This window comes from Dipodomys spectabilis, unplaced genomic scaffold (assembly GCF_019054845.1).
Source record: "Dipodomys spectabilis isolate Male_0828 unplaced genomic scaffold, ASM1905484v1 ptg000178l, whole genome shotgun sequence".
NCBI classification, from domain to species: Eukaryota; Metazoa; Chordata; class Mammalia; order Rodentia; family Heteromyidae; genus Dipodomys; species Dipodomys spectabilis.
In genome coordinates, this window is record NW_024870855.1 from 9,088,020 (window position 1) to 9,108,592 (window position 20,573).

Consider the following 20,573-nt stretch of genomic DNA (forward strand, 5'->3'; position numbering starts at 1 on the left):
GGTCTGGTGTGGCCTCATTTGATTTTCCCCCAGGGTCCTGCATGGTGATTCCAGTCCCTCCCAGCAGGTTGAGGTGGATTCCCTGCCTGCACAGGAGCCAGCAGCTTCCCACACAGATGATGGCTGTTGCAAAGGAGACATTTCAACACTCAGATTTCCAGGCGTGTGGAACAGTTCATGAGAACACCTGACTGAAAGCCTAGCCCCTAGAGGGACCTGCTCTTGCTCATTCTGCAGGAAAAAATGAGCTCAAAGCCTGAAAGGATTTCTTCTTAGAACAGAATATGCAGAAGTCTCTGCCATTAAGGAAGGCAAAGAAAAGCACCCACCAAAACCTTGCTCTTGTAAAGAAATGGTTTTAACACGCTATTAGTGTTTCCACATAGGTTTTTAATCTAAATGACCTGACATTTGAGTCTTTGTGCATTGTGCAACGCATTTCCCATAACTCATTGGAGAATATGATTTTCTCTGGTTGGAGTGCACGCATCTTGGCTGAAGAAAGGACAGCCTAGGATACAGCCCCATGCCCAGCTCTCCGGGAGGGCTGGGGGCTCAGGAACGGCAAGATTCCCTCATATTCTGTCATCTTTGCCATGCAGATGTTTGGGGCCGACTGAAATAATCGGTTGCAGTGTGAAGAAGGCTTGGGTGAGCAGCCCAAGTGCATGCTGGGTGCATGGCTGCCATTCCCACCGCTGAGCTGCTCATTTGTCTCCAACTGGGAACTGCCATTGTTGCTGAGCTCTCTTGTCAAAGCCTGGCAACTGAATGGAGGGACTGCCTTAATTCCAGGGCTTCCCTGAACCACAGGGCTGTCCCACACCCACTGCCCCCTGGGCTTGAGGCAGCCTTCCTTACTGTTCATTTTCAAGGAGCCATATGCCCAATCCTCTGAGGACCACCGTGGGACCCCAATGAAGGAAGTGAGGTGGGCAGAGGTCAGGCCACACCACCCAGACAAAGGCTTGTGTGGCAGGTGGTGGGATGGCAGCCCCAGCTCATCAGGCTGCCTGTCCCACCACCCAGACCCTGGGGAGTCCCTGGCCCTGCAAGCCTATGTACTTACTTTCCTGAGCGCTTCCTCAGGGGAGGGCTCCTCTTGTTGTTCCTGCTCAGGACAAGTACCCGGCGGGGAGGCTCCAGCTCCCTGGATAGCTTGGAGCTAAGACAAGAAGTAGCTGGTTGGACAGCAGGCTCCACCCTGGGGGTTCCCTCCCAGGGGCCCTGGGGACTCAGGAGCTCATACACCCTTCCTTCAACAGGTCTGGTGGGAGGCTGACTCAGACAACAGGCTCTCATGGACTGGTGCTGGGGATTCCCATGTTTGTTGCCCCCACTGCCTACCCCAGCTCACCTTTCCAACTCATTTAGGCGGTTCATGTTGTTAAACCAAGATACGAAGTTCATGTCAGGAACCACCTGGAGCTCCTGACATGAGCCCTTTAGTTCCTTCATTAGTGCCATCACCTTGAATTCCTGGTTGAGAGAAAGGACACAGTGCTGATGGACCTGGACCAGGGCAAGGTAGGCCAGGCAGCTGACTTCGGGTCTTCACTTGGCTTCACTCTTGTCTCTCCCCAACACACTCGCCTTTCTCTACTGAGATCCAGTGCCCAACCCCAGCACGCTGTCCTAGATCCCCAGCTCAAGGCCCCATCTCCTGACCTCTGGAGGACAAGTGATGTGACCATCCACATCAGAGGGAAGGAAGGACCTAAGGGACCCGCACAGCTGGCTGCCTGCAGAGGAAGGTGTCATTTTCTCACCTCTCGTCTTCTTTTTACATTCAGCCAAGAGCCCTGCAAAGCAAAGAATATGTGCTAAGAAAATGCTGTTTCCACTTGGCGCCCTACCAAGTCCTTCCAGCAGAGGGCAGGCTGGGTGCACAGCTGGACTAGGATTGCTCTCAGTCTAGGGCAGGGAGGCCTAGGTCCTGAGGACAGGGAGCTCACTGCTCAACTCTCTGTGCACATGGCAGAGACTTGAGGCTTCCAGTGACAAGGCCATGCTATTAGCTTGAGCACCTGCTGTCACACTGCCACCCTTGCTCACCACCCTCTGAGACATGGCCCCATGTCATCAGCAGCACTGAGGTCTGAGGGCATAGGGCATCACAAGTAGGATTGCTGTGGTGCTTGGCACTCTGGGGCTGGGGAGGACGAGGGCTCTTGCTGGAGGTCAAGGGGCAGGGAGAGGCTCTTTGTCCCCAATCTGCTTTCCCAGGGCTGGGGCCCTGTTCACTCACATCCTTGGAATCTTGGTCTTTGTGCAGTGAGGCCAGGTGTGTGAGGACGGTGCCCAGGTAAGGGACTGTGCCCTCGGGATAGTCCTGTGGCATTGGGTGCAGAAAGATCAGAAGAGTCCTGTTAAGCTCCTCGCAAGAACCCGACTTACCCCAGTCCCATGGAGCCATCTATCTAGCAGAACTTGGGGCAAGACAGGCTCATTCCTCAATGATCCACCCTCTACCCCATACCAAAGACACAGCCCTGCATGGGGAAATCTATCTAGGTCTGGGCCCCTCCAGGGCTGGCACTTGACACACGGGCAAGGTCTGTGGCCCTGCCCTTCACCTGCTCCTCTACTCTTGTGCAGGCCTTAGTGCTGTGGCTGCAACTCATTGCTGCAACATGCCATCTGAGCAGAGGCCAGGTGTGATGGGGCATTAAGGGAGTGGGCCAACAGGTCGGTTGGGTTGGGGGACCCCCCTCAACTACTCCTTCTAGAAAGCCCCTGGCCTCAGGCATGCACACTCACCAATTGTTGAGGCTTCTTGCAGCCTCTCTTGAGTTTCTTCCAGAAGCTCTTGTATCTGGACTCTCGCCCCTGGCAGCAGTTAGCATGGATGTAGAACATACTCCTTCTCTAACCATTCAACCCTCCAAAGTCCCCTCTTGCCGCAAATGTGGTGTGACAGCCATGGCTTGGGCCCTAGGATCTCAGGCTCCCTGTGACCATCAGCACTGTATCCCTGGGCAGGCCAGAGCATATGCCAAGGCCTGTCTCCATGGTGGATGTGGCCATTTGCATCCCCTAAAAGATGTTTCTGGGGCTGCTTGATCTGAAGGGACATCTTGACCTCACATGACTGGCTAGGCTTCCCTCCTGGGACGGGAAGGCCACCCAGAAATAGAGCCAGGGCATGGCTTGGGCGTGCCAGGCTGGCGGGGTGTAGAGAGGCAGCCTCAACACAGGCCACACTCAGGAGGAAGCTTGACAGGAAATCTCAGCAGCAACCTTGACAACCCAACCCTGTCACTTTCTCCACCCTCCTCAGACACCCAGGTGGCCTCCTCCACTCACTCCACGGGGTCCCCAGGGACCTCCTCTTCCCCATACGATCTGTCCCCCACCCAAGCCCACGACGGATGCTTCTCCTAGCTATGTTGGATATGCTCCTTGAATTCCATCAGAGAGAAAATTTCCCTCGCCTCCGTCCGAGGGTCAAATCTTATTCCGGGGCTCATACAACCTTGTACACTTGCTCCTGGCAGTGTATCCTCCTCAGCTCCTGATAGACAGCTACTCTCTCCCTGGACGATGGGCAGAGACAAGGTGACAGATGGGAGAGGAAGGGAGAGGAGGAGTGTGAATGGATTTCCCATTTGGAGGCAGGACTTTATGCTAATGGGCACAGGGCTGTGCAGGGAGAGCCACTGTGACCCTTAGGTCACATGGTTAGGAACAAAGTCTTGAGGGGAAACCTCCAGCTCCACCCCAATTCCCAGAGTGGTTTTGCTTGGAAGAGCACTGCACAGACTGGTGTAGCTGTGATGTCTCTGAAGGAAAACGTCCCCAAGGGCCTTGTGCAATGTATGGCAGAAGAGGAATCCCAACCTAGCAGGCAAATCCTAGGCAAGGCCATAGAGCTGTGGTCTCTGCCATGGGGCACTGCCATTGGGCTCCCAGAAGATGGACGCTAAGCTGAGGAAGCAAGGGTTGCCCAGGAGAAAGGTGCACCCACCTGCAAACCAATCTCCACGTCTTCTTCAGGCCTTGGAGCTGGCTGCTCTGCAGAGCACACACGATTGCAAATAAGGTGGAGATATTTTTTCGTAGGTGGCACTCCTAGGAGTGAAGAATGGGTGAGGAGAGCTGTGGAGGAAACTCCTGGGCTCCCCTGCTTGGCCTGGGGCTTGGCCTTTGTTACTAGGCTGAACTGGGACAGCTTGGGGGAGGGGAATGACAGTGGAAGCAGGGCAGGAATGCACACAGCCCAAGTGAGGGCAGAGTAGGAGGAGGGCTTTAAGGCTAGGCAGTGGCTGTGAGTGAGCAGGCAGCCACTTGGTGGGAGTAGGAAAGGGAAGAAGGGTCCCTGGGCCCCTCCTGCTCATACCAGAGCCACCTCTATCCAGTGCTGCACCACTTGGGCTCTCTCTGCTGCCTCCATGCTGTGGTCCCCGAGGCACGTGGTGATCACACAACTGGAGACCTGCTCACAGTGCTCCAGTATGGGAAGCAGAGTGGGTGCCAGGCGCTCCAGACACTCCTCCTGGTCAGCTTGTACATACACGTAACTCAAAAGGTGGTAAGGGATGAGTCTTTTGAACAGTTTCTGAAAAGATGAAATGAATGGTCAGCATGACTCTGCCCTGAGGCAGGTGTGGCAGTAGAGGTGCAAAGGAAAGCCCGCACGCCCAGCCCTGCCAAGCTACTTACGACGGCCATGATGGAGAACTGATCTGCCTTCTCTTCGGGCAGCCAATCTAGCACTCGAGCTGTCTCCTCATCACTGTCTAACTCCAGCATGGACATCCGGGATGGCCCCCTGGAGGAAATCTGCACATCCTCCATCTCCACGCACTCCCAGGGAGCCGGGTCTATTTCCGCAGGCCTGTCTGCCTCGCTAGCTGGTGGGCCAGCAGGCTCTTGCTCGGCAGCACAGGTCAGAGCACCATCGGCGTCTTCAGCCACTGGCGGCTCATAGTATTTGTCAAAATAAGTAACTGGATGAATGTCCTCTCCTAAGCCTGTGTCAGCTTCCAGCTGCACAGATGGGACGGGTGCTACATCCCGGCTGGGCGGCAGAGGCTCCTGTACGGGTGGCTCTGGCTGCTCAGCAACAGACTCAAGGCAGTCAGCCTCTCCAGCAAGCGGGCAACACTGCACTTGCTTCCCAGATGGACCGAGAGACTCCCCTTGCTCCCCAGATGGACCGAGAGACTCCACTTGCTCCCCCGATGGACCGAGAGACTCCCCTTGCTCCCCAGATGGACCGAGAGACTCCACTTGCTCCCCAGATGGACCGAGAACAGACTCCAGGCTTTCATCTCCTGGAGCCTCTAGCTCTGGCCCTGAGCTGCTCACTACAATAGGTTTGGAGGGCTCTGGTTGAACTGCAGATGCGTCTCCTTCTTGGGCGGGTTGCAGAATTGGGTCACACTGGCCTTCAGGCAGCTGGGCTTCTGGAGTGGGCACTGGCATACCCTCATCACTGGCATGTATTGGTGCATCAATGGCTGGCTCTAGAGCCATTGCTACCACTGGGCTAAGTGCCCCTGGCACTGAGGGATCAGCCCCTCTTTCTTCATTTGAGTCTTGCAGGTCAAGATCCAGACTTGGTGCTGGAGATGGTGCAAGGCTGTGGGCCATTGGCTGACCTGCAGGTGGATTGATCTCTTCGGTCACAGTTGACGGAGGTGAGTCAGAACATCCGTCTGCATGGGGTTCTTGTTGGAGCTCCACTGCAGCTCCTGGAGCTGAGGGGGCCTCTGAGGCTACAGCTAGTTCCAGCTCTGACTGACATGGTAGTACTGCTTCTACGCAGGGTGTTGGATCCAGTGGGTGTACAGTGGTTTTCTCATAAAGCCTGGCAGTTGGTGGAACAGCTGCAAGCAAAGATCCCCTACAGCACTGCCTTCCCCTCAGTCATTCCTACGGCCACGAGACCCCTGCCTGCTGAGAAGCCCTAGTCCCTGGACTCCACCCCAGGAAGCCCTGCCAGGACAGGTTTCATGCCAAGGCATCCAGGTTCCCTGGCTGTCCTGTTGATGGCCCCATGGTAGCATGGGAGCTGCCTTCAGGTGGACAAAGCTTGGAATCCCACACCTGTTCTCTCCTTTGCCAGCCCATGCTACTCACCCTCCAGCTCTGGCTTCTTGAGAAGCATGTGCTCCAGCTGGCTGAGCAGAAGGCGGGCCTGCTGTTCCTCAACAGAGCCAGGCATATTGAGGTGTAGATATGTTACCAGGTGTTGCAGGCAGGACGTGTCCGGTGCTCCAGTGAAGTCTTCTGGGTACTCCCTCATCCAGGAGCCCAGTATGAAGGAGAAGGCTCTAGGTGCAGAGGGAGAAGCAGCAGAGTCAGAGGCTGGGCCTACCCTCCTTTCAGACCCCCTCAAACACAGGTGTATGAATTGGGCTCCTGGGCCTGCCCATGCCCATAGCCCACAACGGGCCTGGTCACCTGGCTGCACTACACACATTGTCTACACGAGCGATGCGACAAGACCTACATCACAGATGAAACCATCCCACCCACACCCACCGCCTGGTGTCCCTGGGCATGCTCCCCAAACTGTCATCTCTGGGGTGCTTTGTCCTGTTGCTTGTTATCTCCAGAACCCAGAATCTCCTCACTTGGGCAGCCTCTAGTGGCCTCTAGTGGCCTCCTGTTCACATAGAGCCAGGTGTCAACAGTCTTGTCCTGACTCTCAACCCAAACAGCACATCCTGGCCCTTGAGCACTCACTGAGGCCCCTGGAATCTCAGGGGATTGTCCATGATGGCGCAGTGTCGCCCTCCCCGTTCTGTGTGGTCCTGAGGATTCCCAGGGCAGGCAAATGGGACTGGGTTGGTCACATGCCAGAGGCTTCTCCCACCCTCCATAGGCACACAACAAGCACACACAATCTCTGCAGGGACACATTCCTACCTGGACTTGAGCCTTCCCCTCAGGAATCTCAATTTCCCTTTGCCCAGGCCTCCCAAAGCCAGCTCTTTGCAACCACCCCTAAGACACATGCCCTCCCTCCTCCCCCAGACACACTCACCGCTGCAGGTGCTCCTGCGCGCCTGCCTTCTCCTCCTCATATTCAAGGAAATGACTGTATCTAGGGGACACCATGAGAATGTCAAACATACTGTGTCTGCACATGATGTCTACAGTCCCAATGGTCTCTCTGAGCACAGGATGGAGCTCAGGATGACAAGGATTTCCCTGTTCTTTCACTGAGTGGTGTCAAGCGTCTGGAAATGCATCCCCACACAAGATGATGAGCCCATTAGCTTCCTCCCCCACACACACCTCAATGGGCATGGGGTCTCTCAGTGTTTCCCCTGGGCTTCCTAGTGAGGTTCAGGTAGGTCAAGATGCCCAGATGGAACATCAACCACCACTGTCAATTTGGAAAATGCTTTTCTTGAGGTCTTATTCATAGGAGGCCTCGATGTAGAGAGGAGTTCTTCATGAGAGAGGGGCTTCTCCCAGCTCCGCCCACATCCCTGCGCTCCCTAGTGTGTAAGGTCATGATGTGGACAGGCCTGTTCAGGACCCATCCCACCCCTCCAGCCTCAGGCAGTGAGGATGTTGCTCCTAGCATGCCAGTAGTCAGGATCCAAGCAGATCCTTACTGGTGCAGCACATGCCAAGGCCTAGCCAATGGACCCATCCCTAGGATCAGAGGTGGCACTTACCTGTTGAACAGCAGGTTCAACACGTGATGGGCAGTCGTGAAAGTGCGGTATGTCCCCAGAAACACTGGGACAAACACAGCATCTCCGAAGAGCAGGGCAGGCACTAAGTGGTCTACTAGCTTCTCCACTTTGCCTCCCTGCAGGTATCCTGCTTTGCAGGGATCAGGAAGGGTGGGGGCTAAAACCCACTCTAACTGCTGTGGAGAAATGAGACACAGTTCAAACATAGAAACAGCAGCACACTGGGAAAAGGCTCAGGGCCATACAATGAAAATAACCTGGGGACACACACACACACACACACACACACACACACACAAACTCATGTATTTACACCCCACTCAAGAATGTAAACACATGGCATCTGAGGCTGCCAGAAGGTAGTAGGTTAGGGGACTCGCCCTCCCTCCACACCCTCCTTCTTCCTTGATTCACCCGTGGGATACATGGTGTAGATCTTCTCAGGCGACTGGGACAAGGGATGACCCAGCGTCTTCGAACAATATCGAACTCGCTTTGTGGCGCTGTTCTGTGGAATAGCGGGCAACAGCAGGAGAACATCCTGCTGTCCCTCCGCTTTCCATACAGCTCAGCTGGTTCAGCTGATAACCAGCACCAACTCCTACTGGCCCTTTGTGACATCATCTCTGGAGATATCATCATCAATGAAGGGAAGTCCCCTCTTCTGAACTCAGCCTCAGACCAGACCTCTGCAAATGTCCCCTGGGTGCTAGCTGGGCCCCATGGCAGGGCAGGAGCCAAACTAGACACACTCCACATATACAACCAACTGTCCTCTGTCTAGTTAATGTCATGGTTATGAGGACACACTTAGTGAGTTCCCACCAGATCCCTCCTACCAGTTTAAATGTCTCCTCATGTACAAGTGCCTGAGCTTGCCTGCCTCCCCCAGTCACCCATTCATTCCTAGTGCTTCCACCCAGCACCTGCTTGAGCAAATCATACACTGAATAACACCCAGTATCTATCCAATGCTTGGGAACCCTACAGCTGGTGTCAGTCATTTTCACTGCACTCTTGTAGAGATTCAGTCCCTGCACATGGTGTCTAGACAGAGAATAAACTGCAAACCACTTGTCCTTGCCTAGGCCTCTCTTTCCTGTAGTAGGAGCCTCCAGGAGGAGGATACCAAGTTCAAGGAGGATAACTAGGCAAGAGATTCTATCTCAAATCCATGCAAGCCAACAATGAACAACAAAGAAAAAGGAAAGGCAACATCTGAGCTCTATGTGGGGGTGAGCATTTCACAAGTGCACACACAGATGAGGTCTTCTCTATTTGGAAGCCTACCCATGAGAGACTCCCTTGTTCAACACACCTATTGAGAGAGGTACACACATGACCTCACATGGACACATAGACACAGATTCATCCACACAGGCACGATGGCACACGTCTGTGTTCATTCATATGGGTCCTCACATGCGCATACTGGAGCTCTACCTGCCACAAGGTCTGTGTGCGAATGAGAGGGTGGGTGAGAGATGGGAAGCTGAAAAGAATGGGGAGTTTGTTCAGTGTCCTGTATCCTCAGCTCTCTACTCCTCTGGAGAGTCAGAGAGTGTGGCAGCCTGGGATCCAAGAGAATTTGAGGCCAATCTCTGGGCTCATTTGGTGGGCTGATGGAGTGACCAGTGTGGGCATGGAGAGCCAGTGATTTCTGCACCATGTTCACTGAGGTAGAGGTGGAAAGGGCACAAAGGGATCGGGCTACCACAGTGGATTGGGCACCACTCAGCTCCTAGGGCTGAGAATTTTCTGCTGCCACTGCGCATGGGAAGAGGAGTTAGAGTGAGAGCAGCCTGGACGTGGAGTTGGTTGATGTGGAGAAAAGTGGAGATGGGAGGCCTTCACTTTTCAAGCAACAGGGAAGTGGACAGGCGCCTCCACCACGGGGATCCTGGCAGGGGAGGGAGAACCTTGGCATCCTTTGCCTCTAGATTCCTAGGTGTGCCCTTCCCTGTCTGCTCCTTCCCTAGGTCCACCATCTCCCTTGCTCAAGATGTCACAGTCAGGGCTGAGAAGGTAGCTCAGTGGTACAGTGCTTGCCTTGCATGCCTGAGTCCCTGGGTTCGAATCCTCAGGACCACATAAGCAGAAAAAGCCAGAAGTGGCGCTATGGCTCAATTTGTAGAGCACTAGCCTTTAGCTGAAGAGCTGAGGTACAGCACAGAGGCCAAGTTCAGGCCCCATGACTGAAAACAAAAATGTCACAGTCAGTGCCCAAGACTCTGATGATGGCAACTTATGCTCACTGGCATGGTTCGTGCATGCAGGGCCAAGGAGGTCTATGCATTCAGCCTGACTGGGAGCCATGGTGGGGGCTTTTTCATGGGAAACAGAGGCCAGGGTTTCCTGCTCTAAAGCCACCCAACAGAAGCCCTTGAGGTAACCCTCCAATGTGGTTTCCACCTCCATCACCAGGACCATGTTACTGGTCCTGCCGACCATGGCGCTGATCCTGCCATCTATCCCGACGACACAGTTCCTGACTCCTCCTGCCTGCTCTGAGGAAGTGACCACTGTGTGAGGGCTGCAGGTAGAATCCAGGCCTATGACATTGATTTGATATATCTGTGCTTATTATTTTATACCATTATAGACTTAACCATTTTTAATTTCCAAAGGCTAATATACCAGTGACAATTGTCCACCTCTTAGGATGGTGGGGAAGAACTAATGGAACCAGAAGTATGGCACAAGCAATTCAGCTCCACCATGGTATGGACTTTCTTTGTACACAACTCCAAATCTCACTCCCACGATTGGTAGCGGCATACTCATCCTCTTTCTCCAACATGTTTAATGGTAAGAATGGAAGCAAACAGCCAAGAACATCCAACTGTCATGTGGTGCTGGTGGTACCCACTGCTTCTTCTCCTACTGCTCCAAGCAGCAGCACCTCTGCACCACCTCTGCCAGCACCAGGCAGTGCAGGATGAGCTTCCTTTCTGCAGCCAGTTCCTTCTAAAGACCTGGCCCCAGAGCTTCTGCACAAACAGATTTGACTCTTTCTGGAACCTGTTCTTGCTGACACCTCCACTTGGTACATTCTCCAGGGATCCAGATTTGAAATGGAACCTTCAACGTCTGTTTCTTTGAAGACAGGCCCTTTCTCCTCAAGCCAGGTTAGCAGATTGTAAAAAGACAGGAGAAGCCTCACTTTAGACAGCGCATGGTGGGGAGCAGGTGGGGAGGCTTGCCCACCTTCTTCAGACATGGCCTCACTGTGCACTCAGCTTCCTTGCAGCTGTGGCTCAATGTGGCAGCTCAGTGACAGCCAGATGTCCATCACGCCACAGGCCATCAGAATTCTTAGTGCTCTTCTCATCACATTCTCATGACTCTCTCAACCTAAACATGCCAGAAAATACCAACAATTGGGCCCAAAGCAGACAGGGTCCTCTGTTTCCCTTCTGTTTCCCACTGAAGCTCCCATCAGAGCTCCTGAAAACCTACAAAGTATGTAAAACGCCACTTCTCCAAATTGTGACCCCTTTCTCTGGGTTGTTTCTCTTCCGATAGCAGGGAAGAGCTACGATGTCTGCCTGTGCAACAGTGAGGACATTTTCCTGGGTAAATTCTGTCCTAAAGAAAGGGTCTGGTTCATTCATAACCTGAGTATGTATGGCAACTGATGCTACCCAGTCCACTGGAGCCAGGCCTGGGCTCACTGAGGGGGTTCCTCTTTGACATCACTCATGAATATTTACAAATGCAACTACTCACCAACCAGGGCACTGGCAATTCATTCTTCTCTTTGCAGGAAGCCACATCCACACCTGTGTCAGCATGTCAGCACATGCTTTGTAGGCATGGCCAAGGTGGCGATTCTGGAGCAAGTCCTGAAGAACCAGACAGGGCCCGTGCCTCCTTCCACAGCATCCTGAGGACCTGAATACAGGTGTTTTTGTCACTACTTCTAAATTGGATATCTGCATGAGTGGGTCTTGAACAAACTGAATACATACTTTGACAAAATTTAAACACAGCCAATAAATTAGTAAGGACTATGGTATGTGAGGACTGTGAGAAGATGCAGACAGTACCATGTGTGGTCTATACTTGTTTCTGTGTGCTTCCCGCATGGCTGGGGAGAATGCACACAGTGTGAGGACCGCAGAAAGGCAACTGGAGTGAGGACTGAAAATCCCTGGATCAGTTACTAGTTGAATAGCAAATGTTGCCTTGGTCCTTTGCTTGTGGACTTAGCTGGGGAGGTGCTGGGAACTTAGCAGTTGGGACCTAGTGCAATAGATCACTGGTTAAGTGTCTGTCCTGCCCCTTCCTGTACTGTGCAGCCTGCTTTGGCTGCATGAGAGAAGCAGCCTCTGCCATTGCTCACTGCTGATGAGATGATGTCTGACTTACCACCAAGCCTGGACTGAAGAGGCCGGAAGCAAGCCAAAACACTCCTTTCCTCCTTGAAACAGTTTCTCTCCGTCACTTGTTGTAGACAAGGAAAGTCTAACAACATCCTTGCGAAGTTTCTTGACTTCTGTGCCTCAGTTGCCCCTTCAAGGAGTCAGTATACAGACTGAGTCAGAAAACACTTGTAAAAGGCCAGACCATTCCGGAGCAGGTTAATATATAAGGATTCCACTTCTGAGCATTCACCCAAATGATCACAAACAAAACCATACGAAGGCTACCAGCACAAATATGTTTATCGCAACATTATTCACCATAGCTGAGATATGGAACTAACCCAGATGTCCCTCAGTAGATGAATTGATCAAGAAAATGTGATATATATATATACATATATATATATATGTATATACATATACACATATTTAAAATGGAATTCTATGCTTCCATCAGAAAGAATGACACTAACCATTAATTAGGAAATGGAAAGACTTGGAAAAATCATATTCACTGAAGCAAGCCAGACCCAAAGAAATATAGGCCCCATCGTTTCCCTCATATGCAATTCTTAATATACATCTAGCATTATTTTGTCAGATGAGCAGAAAAGCTCAACAGCTATATACATATGACCAGAGAAGATGATGCTAGGTGAAATGAACCCCAAGATATGGACCCAAGAGGTCTTCCTTTATTGTAGTTTTTAATGCACTATGTGATTATTTGGTTTCCTTTGTATGTTCTTCCCCCTATGGTATATCCTCTGTTTGTCACTCTACTTGATTTTGGTACCCTGAATCTTTTTTTTTTTCACTTGTACCCTGAATCTTCTATATACATTTGTATAATTTGGGGAGGGGAAGGGAAATAACAAAACGCTGAAACAAGGACACAGGATGACCCATTGGAACAATGATACTCATAGGACAGTATATTGGAAATGAAATTTACAACTTTCCTTCTGGGGAGGATTGAGGGAGGTGGGGATGGCAAGGGATAGTGAGAGAAGAAGGGCAGGGGTAACAATGCTCGACAAGAAATGTACTCATTGCCTTACTCATATAACTGTAACCCCTCTGTACAGCATCTTTATAATAAAATAAAATATAGTATAAAAAAGAATTGAAAAGGCCAGGCCATGCTACTCATGAGACATTGCCTCCTACTGCATTTGTATAGCAGGGATTGGAGGGATGACCCCTGCTTTTCCAGGCAATTCGTGTGTGTGTGTGTGTGTGTGTGTGTGTGTGTGTGTGTGTGTGTGTGTGTGTGCGTGTGTGTGTGTGTGTGAGAGAGTGTGTGTGTGTCATGGGGCTTGAACTCTGGGAGTGGGCACTATCCCTCAGCAATTCAGCTCAAGGCGAGCACTCTACCACTTGAGTCACATGCCAATTCCGGTTTTCTGAGACTCAAGGGGTGTCCTGCCCAGGATTGGCTTTGAACCTCGATCCTCAGATCTCAGCCTCCTGGGTAGCTAGGATTACAGGTGTTAGCCACCGATGCCCGGCTTTTTCTAGGCATTTTATGGGCTACTATCATAATCAGCCTGTGTCCTCATTCACTCAACTATACTATCTGAAAGTAACTTAAGGAATTCTGTCCCAAGACAACAGTTATCAGTAGCTCTTAAGGTGTGATGATAAGGTCCAGACAGATGCCATGTTTGAGCTCAAATATCTCCTTCTAGCAGAATGGGATAAGCTGGAGGGAGAGAGAAAATAACTGGAAACATGTGAAACCATTCCTCGAAGGCACGATCAGAAGCCAGGAGTGTAGTCATTGGCTATGACAGCTAAAAGACATTGGATGTAAATAAACTTTAGGTAATATAAACAGTCTGATCTATCTCAGAATGTTTATCATGTCTTCAGATATGAGGCAGTGAAGAATGGCAACATGTTTCTCACACCTCCATTTCTTCATCAGTAAAGCTACGTGAAGGGAGCTGGGAGCAGGGGTGCAGGCCTAGAGTTCCAGTTACTGGGAAGGCCGAGGTTATGAGGATCACTTGAGTCAACTACATCAGGATCCTCCTGGGAAATGCAGAGAGAGGCCAATCTCTAAATTGAGTATGCAAATAAAGAAGTATACAGTAAAGATTCTAGTACTTGACCTCCGCAACATGCTTCAATTCTATAAGCAACTATTCACTTACTGGACAATGGAGGCAACACAAGTGGGACTACTTTCTAGTCTTTGCAAGCTGTCAGCTCTGCTGCACTGGGACAACTGGCTGTGTCCCTTGGGGTTTTCTCGGTTGTCACCCTTGTATACAATTGATACAGCCTGAAGTCTCCTTCTCATAGGTTTCTCATGACTTACATCTGTCCTTGGTCTCTAGGTGCACAGTCATTTGCATATACTGCTCCTCTTCTTGCTCTGCCAAAGTAGCAGACACCAGGAAATGCTTACCCAAGAAGGATACCAGCGAGGTCAGGCGAGAGATGCCACTAAATGCAGGAAAGCCAAACTGCTCTTCTTCCATTAGCCAGCTGTGGGCAATCACAAATGCTGTGAGGACTAGGAAGAAGAGAATGCCTGACAAAGAGCAGGACCCAGGTACATGGGAGAGCGCATGGACACAGGGACCTTGCCTTACCAGGCAGCCAAATGTAGCCTCAAATAAGAAAGCCTCTTGTAGGTTTGAACTTCAATTTTGCTAGTAAAATGAAACATGCTTCTGGCAATAGCACACAATTCAGATAAACAGTATGATGAAAAGATCTAGGCTTTAAATATAGGAAGTTTACATGTACTTAGGTAGACAGCCACCCTCCCCCTCAAAAAAACAAAAAAACGCCTCTACAGTAAATGATTTAAAGTCACCCACCATCCAGGCACAGTAGAGCAAACCGTAATACAAGCTACTTGGAACATGGACACTGGAGGAGTGTGGTTCAAGACCGGCAGTCTGGACAAAAGTTACTGAAGTTCTATATCAAAGTCTATATCAAAGTATAAGGGCTTGTGGTCCCAGTACTCACAGGCAGCACTAGGAAGGTCACTGACTGAATCTGGCACCAGGTAAATGTTCAGGACCCTCTGACAAACAAACTAAGGCAAAAGGTGCTGAGGCATAGCTCATGTGTAGCAGGTAGAAAGTCCTGAGTTATTTGCCACTGCCGCCAATAATGTTAACGTCTTCTGGCAAGAGGAGAACAACCATGGTCTGCTAAGCTCCTGAAACCCAGATTCTTATCAACTCCATGTGAAATGGCGCACATCATGAAAATGGAAATAGAGAAAACAGCAACACTGGTCAGCTAGTTCAAGAGCATCAAGTTGATGGAGTGCTAAATATTCCCTTCTCTCTTCACAAAACCACACTCTGGAGAGTGTATGCACTAGAATTTCTGCCTGATTATGAAGCTGACTGCTCATCTTCGTCCTTAGCCTAAATCTTAAACAAAACCTAAACTTAAGACTTCATATACGTTATATTAAATTTGTCAATCATTTCTTATGATTCTGACATTAACCCTTAAAACAATGAGCGTGTTCTAGAGAATGACATATACCCAGTTGTAGCTGGGTGCTGGCAGCTCATGTCTAGAATCAGCTACTTGGGAGACTGCAATCTGGAATCATGGTGTGAAGTCCATTGGGTCAGGAAAGCCTGTGACGCTCATGTTCATGAACCACAGAAAGCCAGAAATGGAGCTGTGGCACATGGTGGAGTGCTAGCCCTGTGAGGAAAAGCTAAGGGAGAGCACACAGACCCTGAGCTCAAGCCCCAGCCTTGACACACAGAAAAATTATGAGGAAGCACACAGAAAAATTCATGGAGGCACTAGGACCTAAATGAAGCATCAAACTTAGAAGCAAAATCAGCTCCCTCCAGGCTGCTCACTATCTCCTGAAGTCCATCTCCTCTGAACACCTTACACAACAGCTCCTACCACCTCCTGCCACAAACTGAATCTAACCTGGTTCTGTCACATGACTGGTGTGTGAGCTCAATGCCTGTGACCTTCTATTGCTTTACCTGTTCTAAGGTAAGAATTACCAAGTTTACATGGCTATTATGTGAGTTTCTGACACATATTGTTTTCCTTCTTGTCATAAGTCTCCTACATCATTTTCAAACATCTGGACAATGATATTCCATTGTTTTGAAACTCATGAGGAGATAAACTATCTTATCACCCATTAAAGTCGAGGATCCTAAAGATCTCCTTCTCTAATAAAAGCCACTCAGATGGTCCTGATACCCATATGAGCATCCATCCAACCACAGGAGCAGGTATCTCTAACAGGGTCCTTTTCTACTGTTCTTGCTCAAAGCATGACCACCATACAATAAATGATCCGATGTACAATACATGAAACACTGTGCACCCAGCCAATGTTCCTCTAACTTCCCGGACAAGGAAAGGAGCTGAGTGTTCAATGAGTCTGCAGACTAAAACTGACCTGTGAAGAGAGGGCACCCTTTGAGCAGTGCTTTCCCCAGCACTTCTCTTTGCAGGATTACAAATTCCTCCATCAAGAGTTCTCTGTGTTCTTCCTGTATGACTTTTCCTGTCATGACAAAAATCGGGTACACAAGCCAGTTTGGAGTACTGGGTACAGGTGCACATCTTGAGAGGCTGTGTCAGCCTCAGGACAGGACAGGACATGTGTCCCTTACAACTATTTCTCTTAGCAAGGTCCCAGTGTCTCACTACTGTAATCCAAGCTACTCTGTAGGCTGCGATCCTTGGACCAGCACAGAAACAAGTAATATCCTGGCCAGGTGTCTAGGCTCTCCCCACACCTCCTCCCACATGCCAGCTAAAGGAGACTCCAGGTGGAAGCTCAAAACAAATAAAACTCTAAAAAAGCACGACGGTAGCCACCTGTCTCCAAAGACACCATGAAACTTCAGAAGTGTTTGAGAGCCCACAAGGGGTTAAACTGGGTTCTGGAAAGGATTCACTTACATACACACACACACACACACACACACACACACACACACAAGCACATCTATGACCTGAACAGGAAGAAGTGAGACAAACTAGAGGAAGGGAGAGAATGTGCGACTCTATTGAAACTGAAGGAACCATGATTTATCAAATGATCGTGTCTTCAGGATCACTGAGAAACATTTATAATTCAAATCTTCAGTTGTACAAGTAAGATGTTAACAGTTTTTGATATGTGTTGGAATATTCATATCAGGTGTGATGTTTCCCTGTATGTAAAACAAACAGGCTCACAGGTTGTTTGAGTTACACAAATTATCTAGAATAAAATAGAACACACAGGCAGGCACCAAAGACTCACAACTATAATTCTAGCTACTCAGGAAGCTGAGATCTGAAGATCAAGGTTCAAAGTCAGCCCAGACAGTAAAGCCCAGGTAGTATAGTTCTGTCCAATTAACTACTAAAAATAGTCACAAGTGGAGCTGTGGCTCCAGTGGTAGAGTGCTAGCCTTGAGAAAAGAAGCTCAGAGATAGTGCCTTCCCCCTGAGTTCAAGCCACAGGAATGGCAAAAAAAGAAAAAAGGATCACAATGCTACTCTGTTCACAATGTGTTCTTTTATTTCACACTTGCCTGTGTGTTGGGGAAACGGGAATCATATGGGACAGGCCCCCTGGAACTCAATGTCAGGCTCCTTCACTGGAATTAGGGAGTCAGTAAGATAGTTATTGGTGTGATGGTAGTGAAAACACAAGACTGGCTGAATCACAGCCCTATAATGTCTTGCAATACCAGAAGCTTTACAAAGGACGAGCAAGTATCCAACGGCCTCCAGGGCCAGTACAAATGTTACTCCATACTACGACATCATGACCTAGCTGGTCCCAACAGCTGGCCTCTGGGAGGCTGCACTCAAGAGGGCTAACCTCCAGAGCATCAGGCAAAATGTGCTAGGGAACCCATCCCTATAAGGACAAAGCCAATACTTACTGCTCCTTATCAGTCGTTCCCAGTTGACTGCAGCCACAGGCAGAAGCAGGCAGTGCCAGCTGCAGAGATGAGATACCTCTTGGCCTCAGAAGTATTTGCAGCCTGCGATGAGGACCCTGTAAGCCACGTAGTGCATTAGAGTCGGTTCCATCATTTTGCAAACATTTGACCTCCCTCCCTGAGATCTAGATCCTGTGTCAAACACAAGGAAGCTCACAAATATGGTAAACAATCTTGTTCTTGGGGTGAAAAACACCGATGGCCAGGGGGAAATCTGTGCTGTTGAAGTTTCATCATTTTCTCTCCTTGTAATTTTCCACCTTTGCTGCCTGTACCCAACACTTCTACTACTGCATGAGATGCTGAACTCAGTAGGCTAGAACAACAAGGGGCAGAGGAAGTTAAATGTAACCTCCTTAGGAAAGAAAAGAAAAAGTAGTAAGGAAATAAGGAAACAGTTTCACTCTTAGTTTTGGCATCTCTAAGAGGTAATGTTGAGTGGATGGTCTCAAAGGTCCTCCCAATATGATAACATGACTCACTAGTCATCAGCAAAAAGGAAGGTAGAATACAATAAAATGCCAGGTTCACCCTTCCAATGAGAAAAGCACAAAGAATACAATAATACCATGCATCAACAAAAATATGGCATAAGCCAGATACTGGTGGCTTGTGCCTGTAATCCCAGCTACTCAGGAGGCTGATCTGAGGTAGCAGGGTTTCCCAGTGAGCCTAAGCAGGATAGTTCATGAGTCTTTGATGACTAATTAACCATCAAAAAGCCAGAAGTGGAGGTATGGCTTAAGTGACAGAACACAAACCTTGAGTGTAAAAGCCAAGAGAGAGTTTAAGGTCCCAAGTTCAAGGCCCAGTATCAGAATACACATGCGCACAAAAACACATGGAATGACCAAGATCACATACACAATGCTAAATGAAGTGTAACTTAGCATAACCTGTGTGGAGAACAATTCACTTACTAGAATAAAGTTGAACAAATTCAACAGGGCCTTTATTCAGAGTCCAGGATTACCCGTTTGGGTTAAATACATAAAAATATGAATTAGAGAATGCTTCTTTCAGTGGAATTGAAAACAATTTCCGGGACTGGGAAGGTGGCTCAGTGGTAGAGCGCTTGCCTTGCATGCATGAGGCCCTGGGTTCGATTTCTCAGCACCCCATAAGCAAAAAGAAAAAAGCCGGAAGTGGCACTGTGGCTCAAATGGTAGAGCACTCGCCTTGAGCTGAAGAGCTGAGGGACAGCGCCCAGGCCCACAGTTCAGGCCCCAAGACCGGACCTAAAAAAAAAAAACAAAAAAACAATTTCCATGTCTAGCAGTGAATAAGGGAAGGACAACGCACTTGGGTGGTCTAACAGCTTAGTCTTCTTTGCGTTGCTGAAACAAATGCTTGAGGTGAATCAGCTTATACAGGAGAAAGGTATTATTTCAGTTTAGTTTTGGAGGTTCCAGTTCAGGGTCATTTGACCCTTTGCTTTCAGGTCTGTGGCAAGGAGTACCACCATAGTGGGACTATACACATAATAGCCAAGGAGAGAAAAAGACAAGGGCCTAAGATCCCAGGATCCACTTCAAGAGCAAGCTGCTCCCCACGCCCCACCATTGACCTACCTTCCCTTCCATCAGGCTCTTCCTCCTGAAGGTTCCACTTCTCTTTCCTAGTGCCTCTGACTTGTCACTTGGCCTTTCACACATGAGCTTTATACGACATTCCAGATACAAATTCTAGTATCCAATTCACAGCAATTAAAGGGATAAATAGTACTTGTATAGCTCCTCGTTATGTTTTTCCAAAGAACAGATAAAATAAGAAGTTGATCAATATGTAGATCATTCCTGAGAATCAGAAAAGAAAGCAAAGCAGAGAAAAGAAAAGAAAAGGGGGAAAAGACTTTAAAAACCAAGTAATTGGACTGGGAAGGTGACTCAGTGGTAGAACGCTTGCCTTGCATGCCTGAGGCCCTGGGTTCAATTCCTCAGCACCACATAAGCAAAAAGAAAAAAGCCAGAAGTGGCACTGTGGCTCAAGTGGTAGAGCGCTAACCTTGAGCTGAAGAGATGAGGGACAACGTCCAGGCCCAGAGTTCAGGCCCCAAAACCGGACCCAAAAAAAGAAAACCAAATAATTTTCTGACCCAGGAAAGGACATAGAGTTCAGCAGAATCTCGGCAGAAAACACTTCCAGGATGCTCACACACAATAGGGTTTTACAAATAACAAATAAAGTTCCCTAAAACCTACTGGATACTATGGATGATTTCTATTAAAACTTACTTATTAGTAACACAAATTATTTTAAAAGCTATCATTACTGGAAAGCTACTTTTCGTGCTGATTTACAGGTATTATTTCATGGACTCTTCTTAGTGACTTTCTATGACAAGCATCTCAGTTACATATTACTTCATGAAAACAATCCTAAAACCCAGTAGTTTCAAACAATAACGATAGTTTAAGTCCTCTTATAAAAGGGCCAGGGTTGGTGTGTATTCAAGCAGAGTCAACTAAACCCAGGCTTACTGGATGATCCACTTGCAAGACTGTCATTCACATGGTCAGGATTGGTCCCAGGCATTTACCAAGAGCTCAGCCAGGCCTGAGGGCCACAGGGCTCAATGATTCCCA

General features: G+C 49.3%; 1 protein-coding gene across 5 annotated transcripts; it reads right to left on the reverse strand.

Moving 5' to 3' along the window:
- Positions 1 to 369: 369 nt before the first annotated feature.
- LOC122120862 (ral guanine nucleotide dissociation stimulator-like) lies at positions 370 to 19,658 on the reverse strand. 5 transcript variants are annotated; one of them, XM_042695096.1, is made up of 18 exons: positions 19,560 to 19,658; positions 17,929 to 18,044; positions 12,030 to 12,173; positions 11,388 to 11,552; positions 10,866 to 11,012; positions 7,638 to 7,834; positions 6,995 to 7,054; positions 6,085 to 6,278; positions 4,663 to 5,831; positions 4,340 to 4,558; positions 3,968 to 4,071; positions 3,476 to 3,536; positions 2,761 to 2,829; positions 2,249 to 2,332; positions 1,770 to 1,802; positions 1,358 to 1,479; positions 1,070 to 1,165; positions 370 to 767 (listed from the first exon to the last, which is right to left on the reverse strand). In XM_042695096.1, the coding sequence occupies exons 8-18, from the start codon at positions 6,248 to 6,250 to the stop codon at positions 512 to 514; spliced, it is 2,379 nt and encodes a 792-aa protein (XP_042551030.1). In that variant the 5' UTR covers positions 6,251 to 6,278; positions 6,995 to 7,054; positions 7,638 to 7,834; positions 10,866 to 11,012; positions 11,388 to 11,552; positions 12,030 to 12,173; positions 17,929 to 18,044; positions 19,560 to 19,658; the 3' UTR covers positions 370 to 511. The 5 variants fall into 5 exon arrangements, with proteins under 5 accessions (XP_042551030.1, XP_042551033.1, XP_042551035.1 ...); XM_042695099.1 differs by lacking the exon at positions 10,866 to 11,012; XM_042695101.1 differs by lacking the exons at positions 17,929 to 18,044; positions 19,560 to 19,658 and adding an exon at positions 14,442 to 14,518.
- Between the last annotated feature and the right edge of the window lie 915 nt (positions 19,659 to 20,573).

Coding starts and splice junctions, on each gene's coding strand:
- LOC122120862 (XM_042695099.1), bottom strand. CDS start 6,250: ATGAGGGAGTACCCAGAAGACTTCACTGGAGCACCGGACACGTCCTGC. Junction 3,537..3,967: donor ACGTGGAGATTGGTTTGCAG/GTGGGTGCACCT, acceptor CCCATCGTCCAG/GGAGAGAGTAGCTGTCTATC. Junction 1,803..2,248: donor AAGACCAAGATTCCAAGGAT/GTGAGTGAACAG, acceptor TTTGCTTTGCAG/GGCTCTTGGCTGAATGTAAA.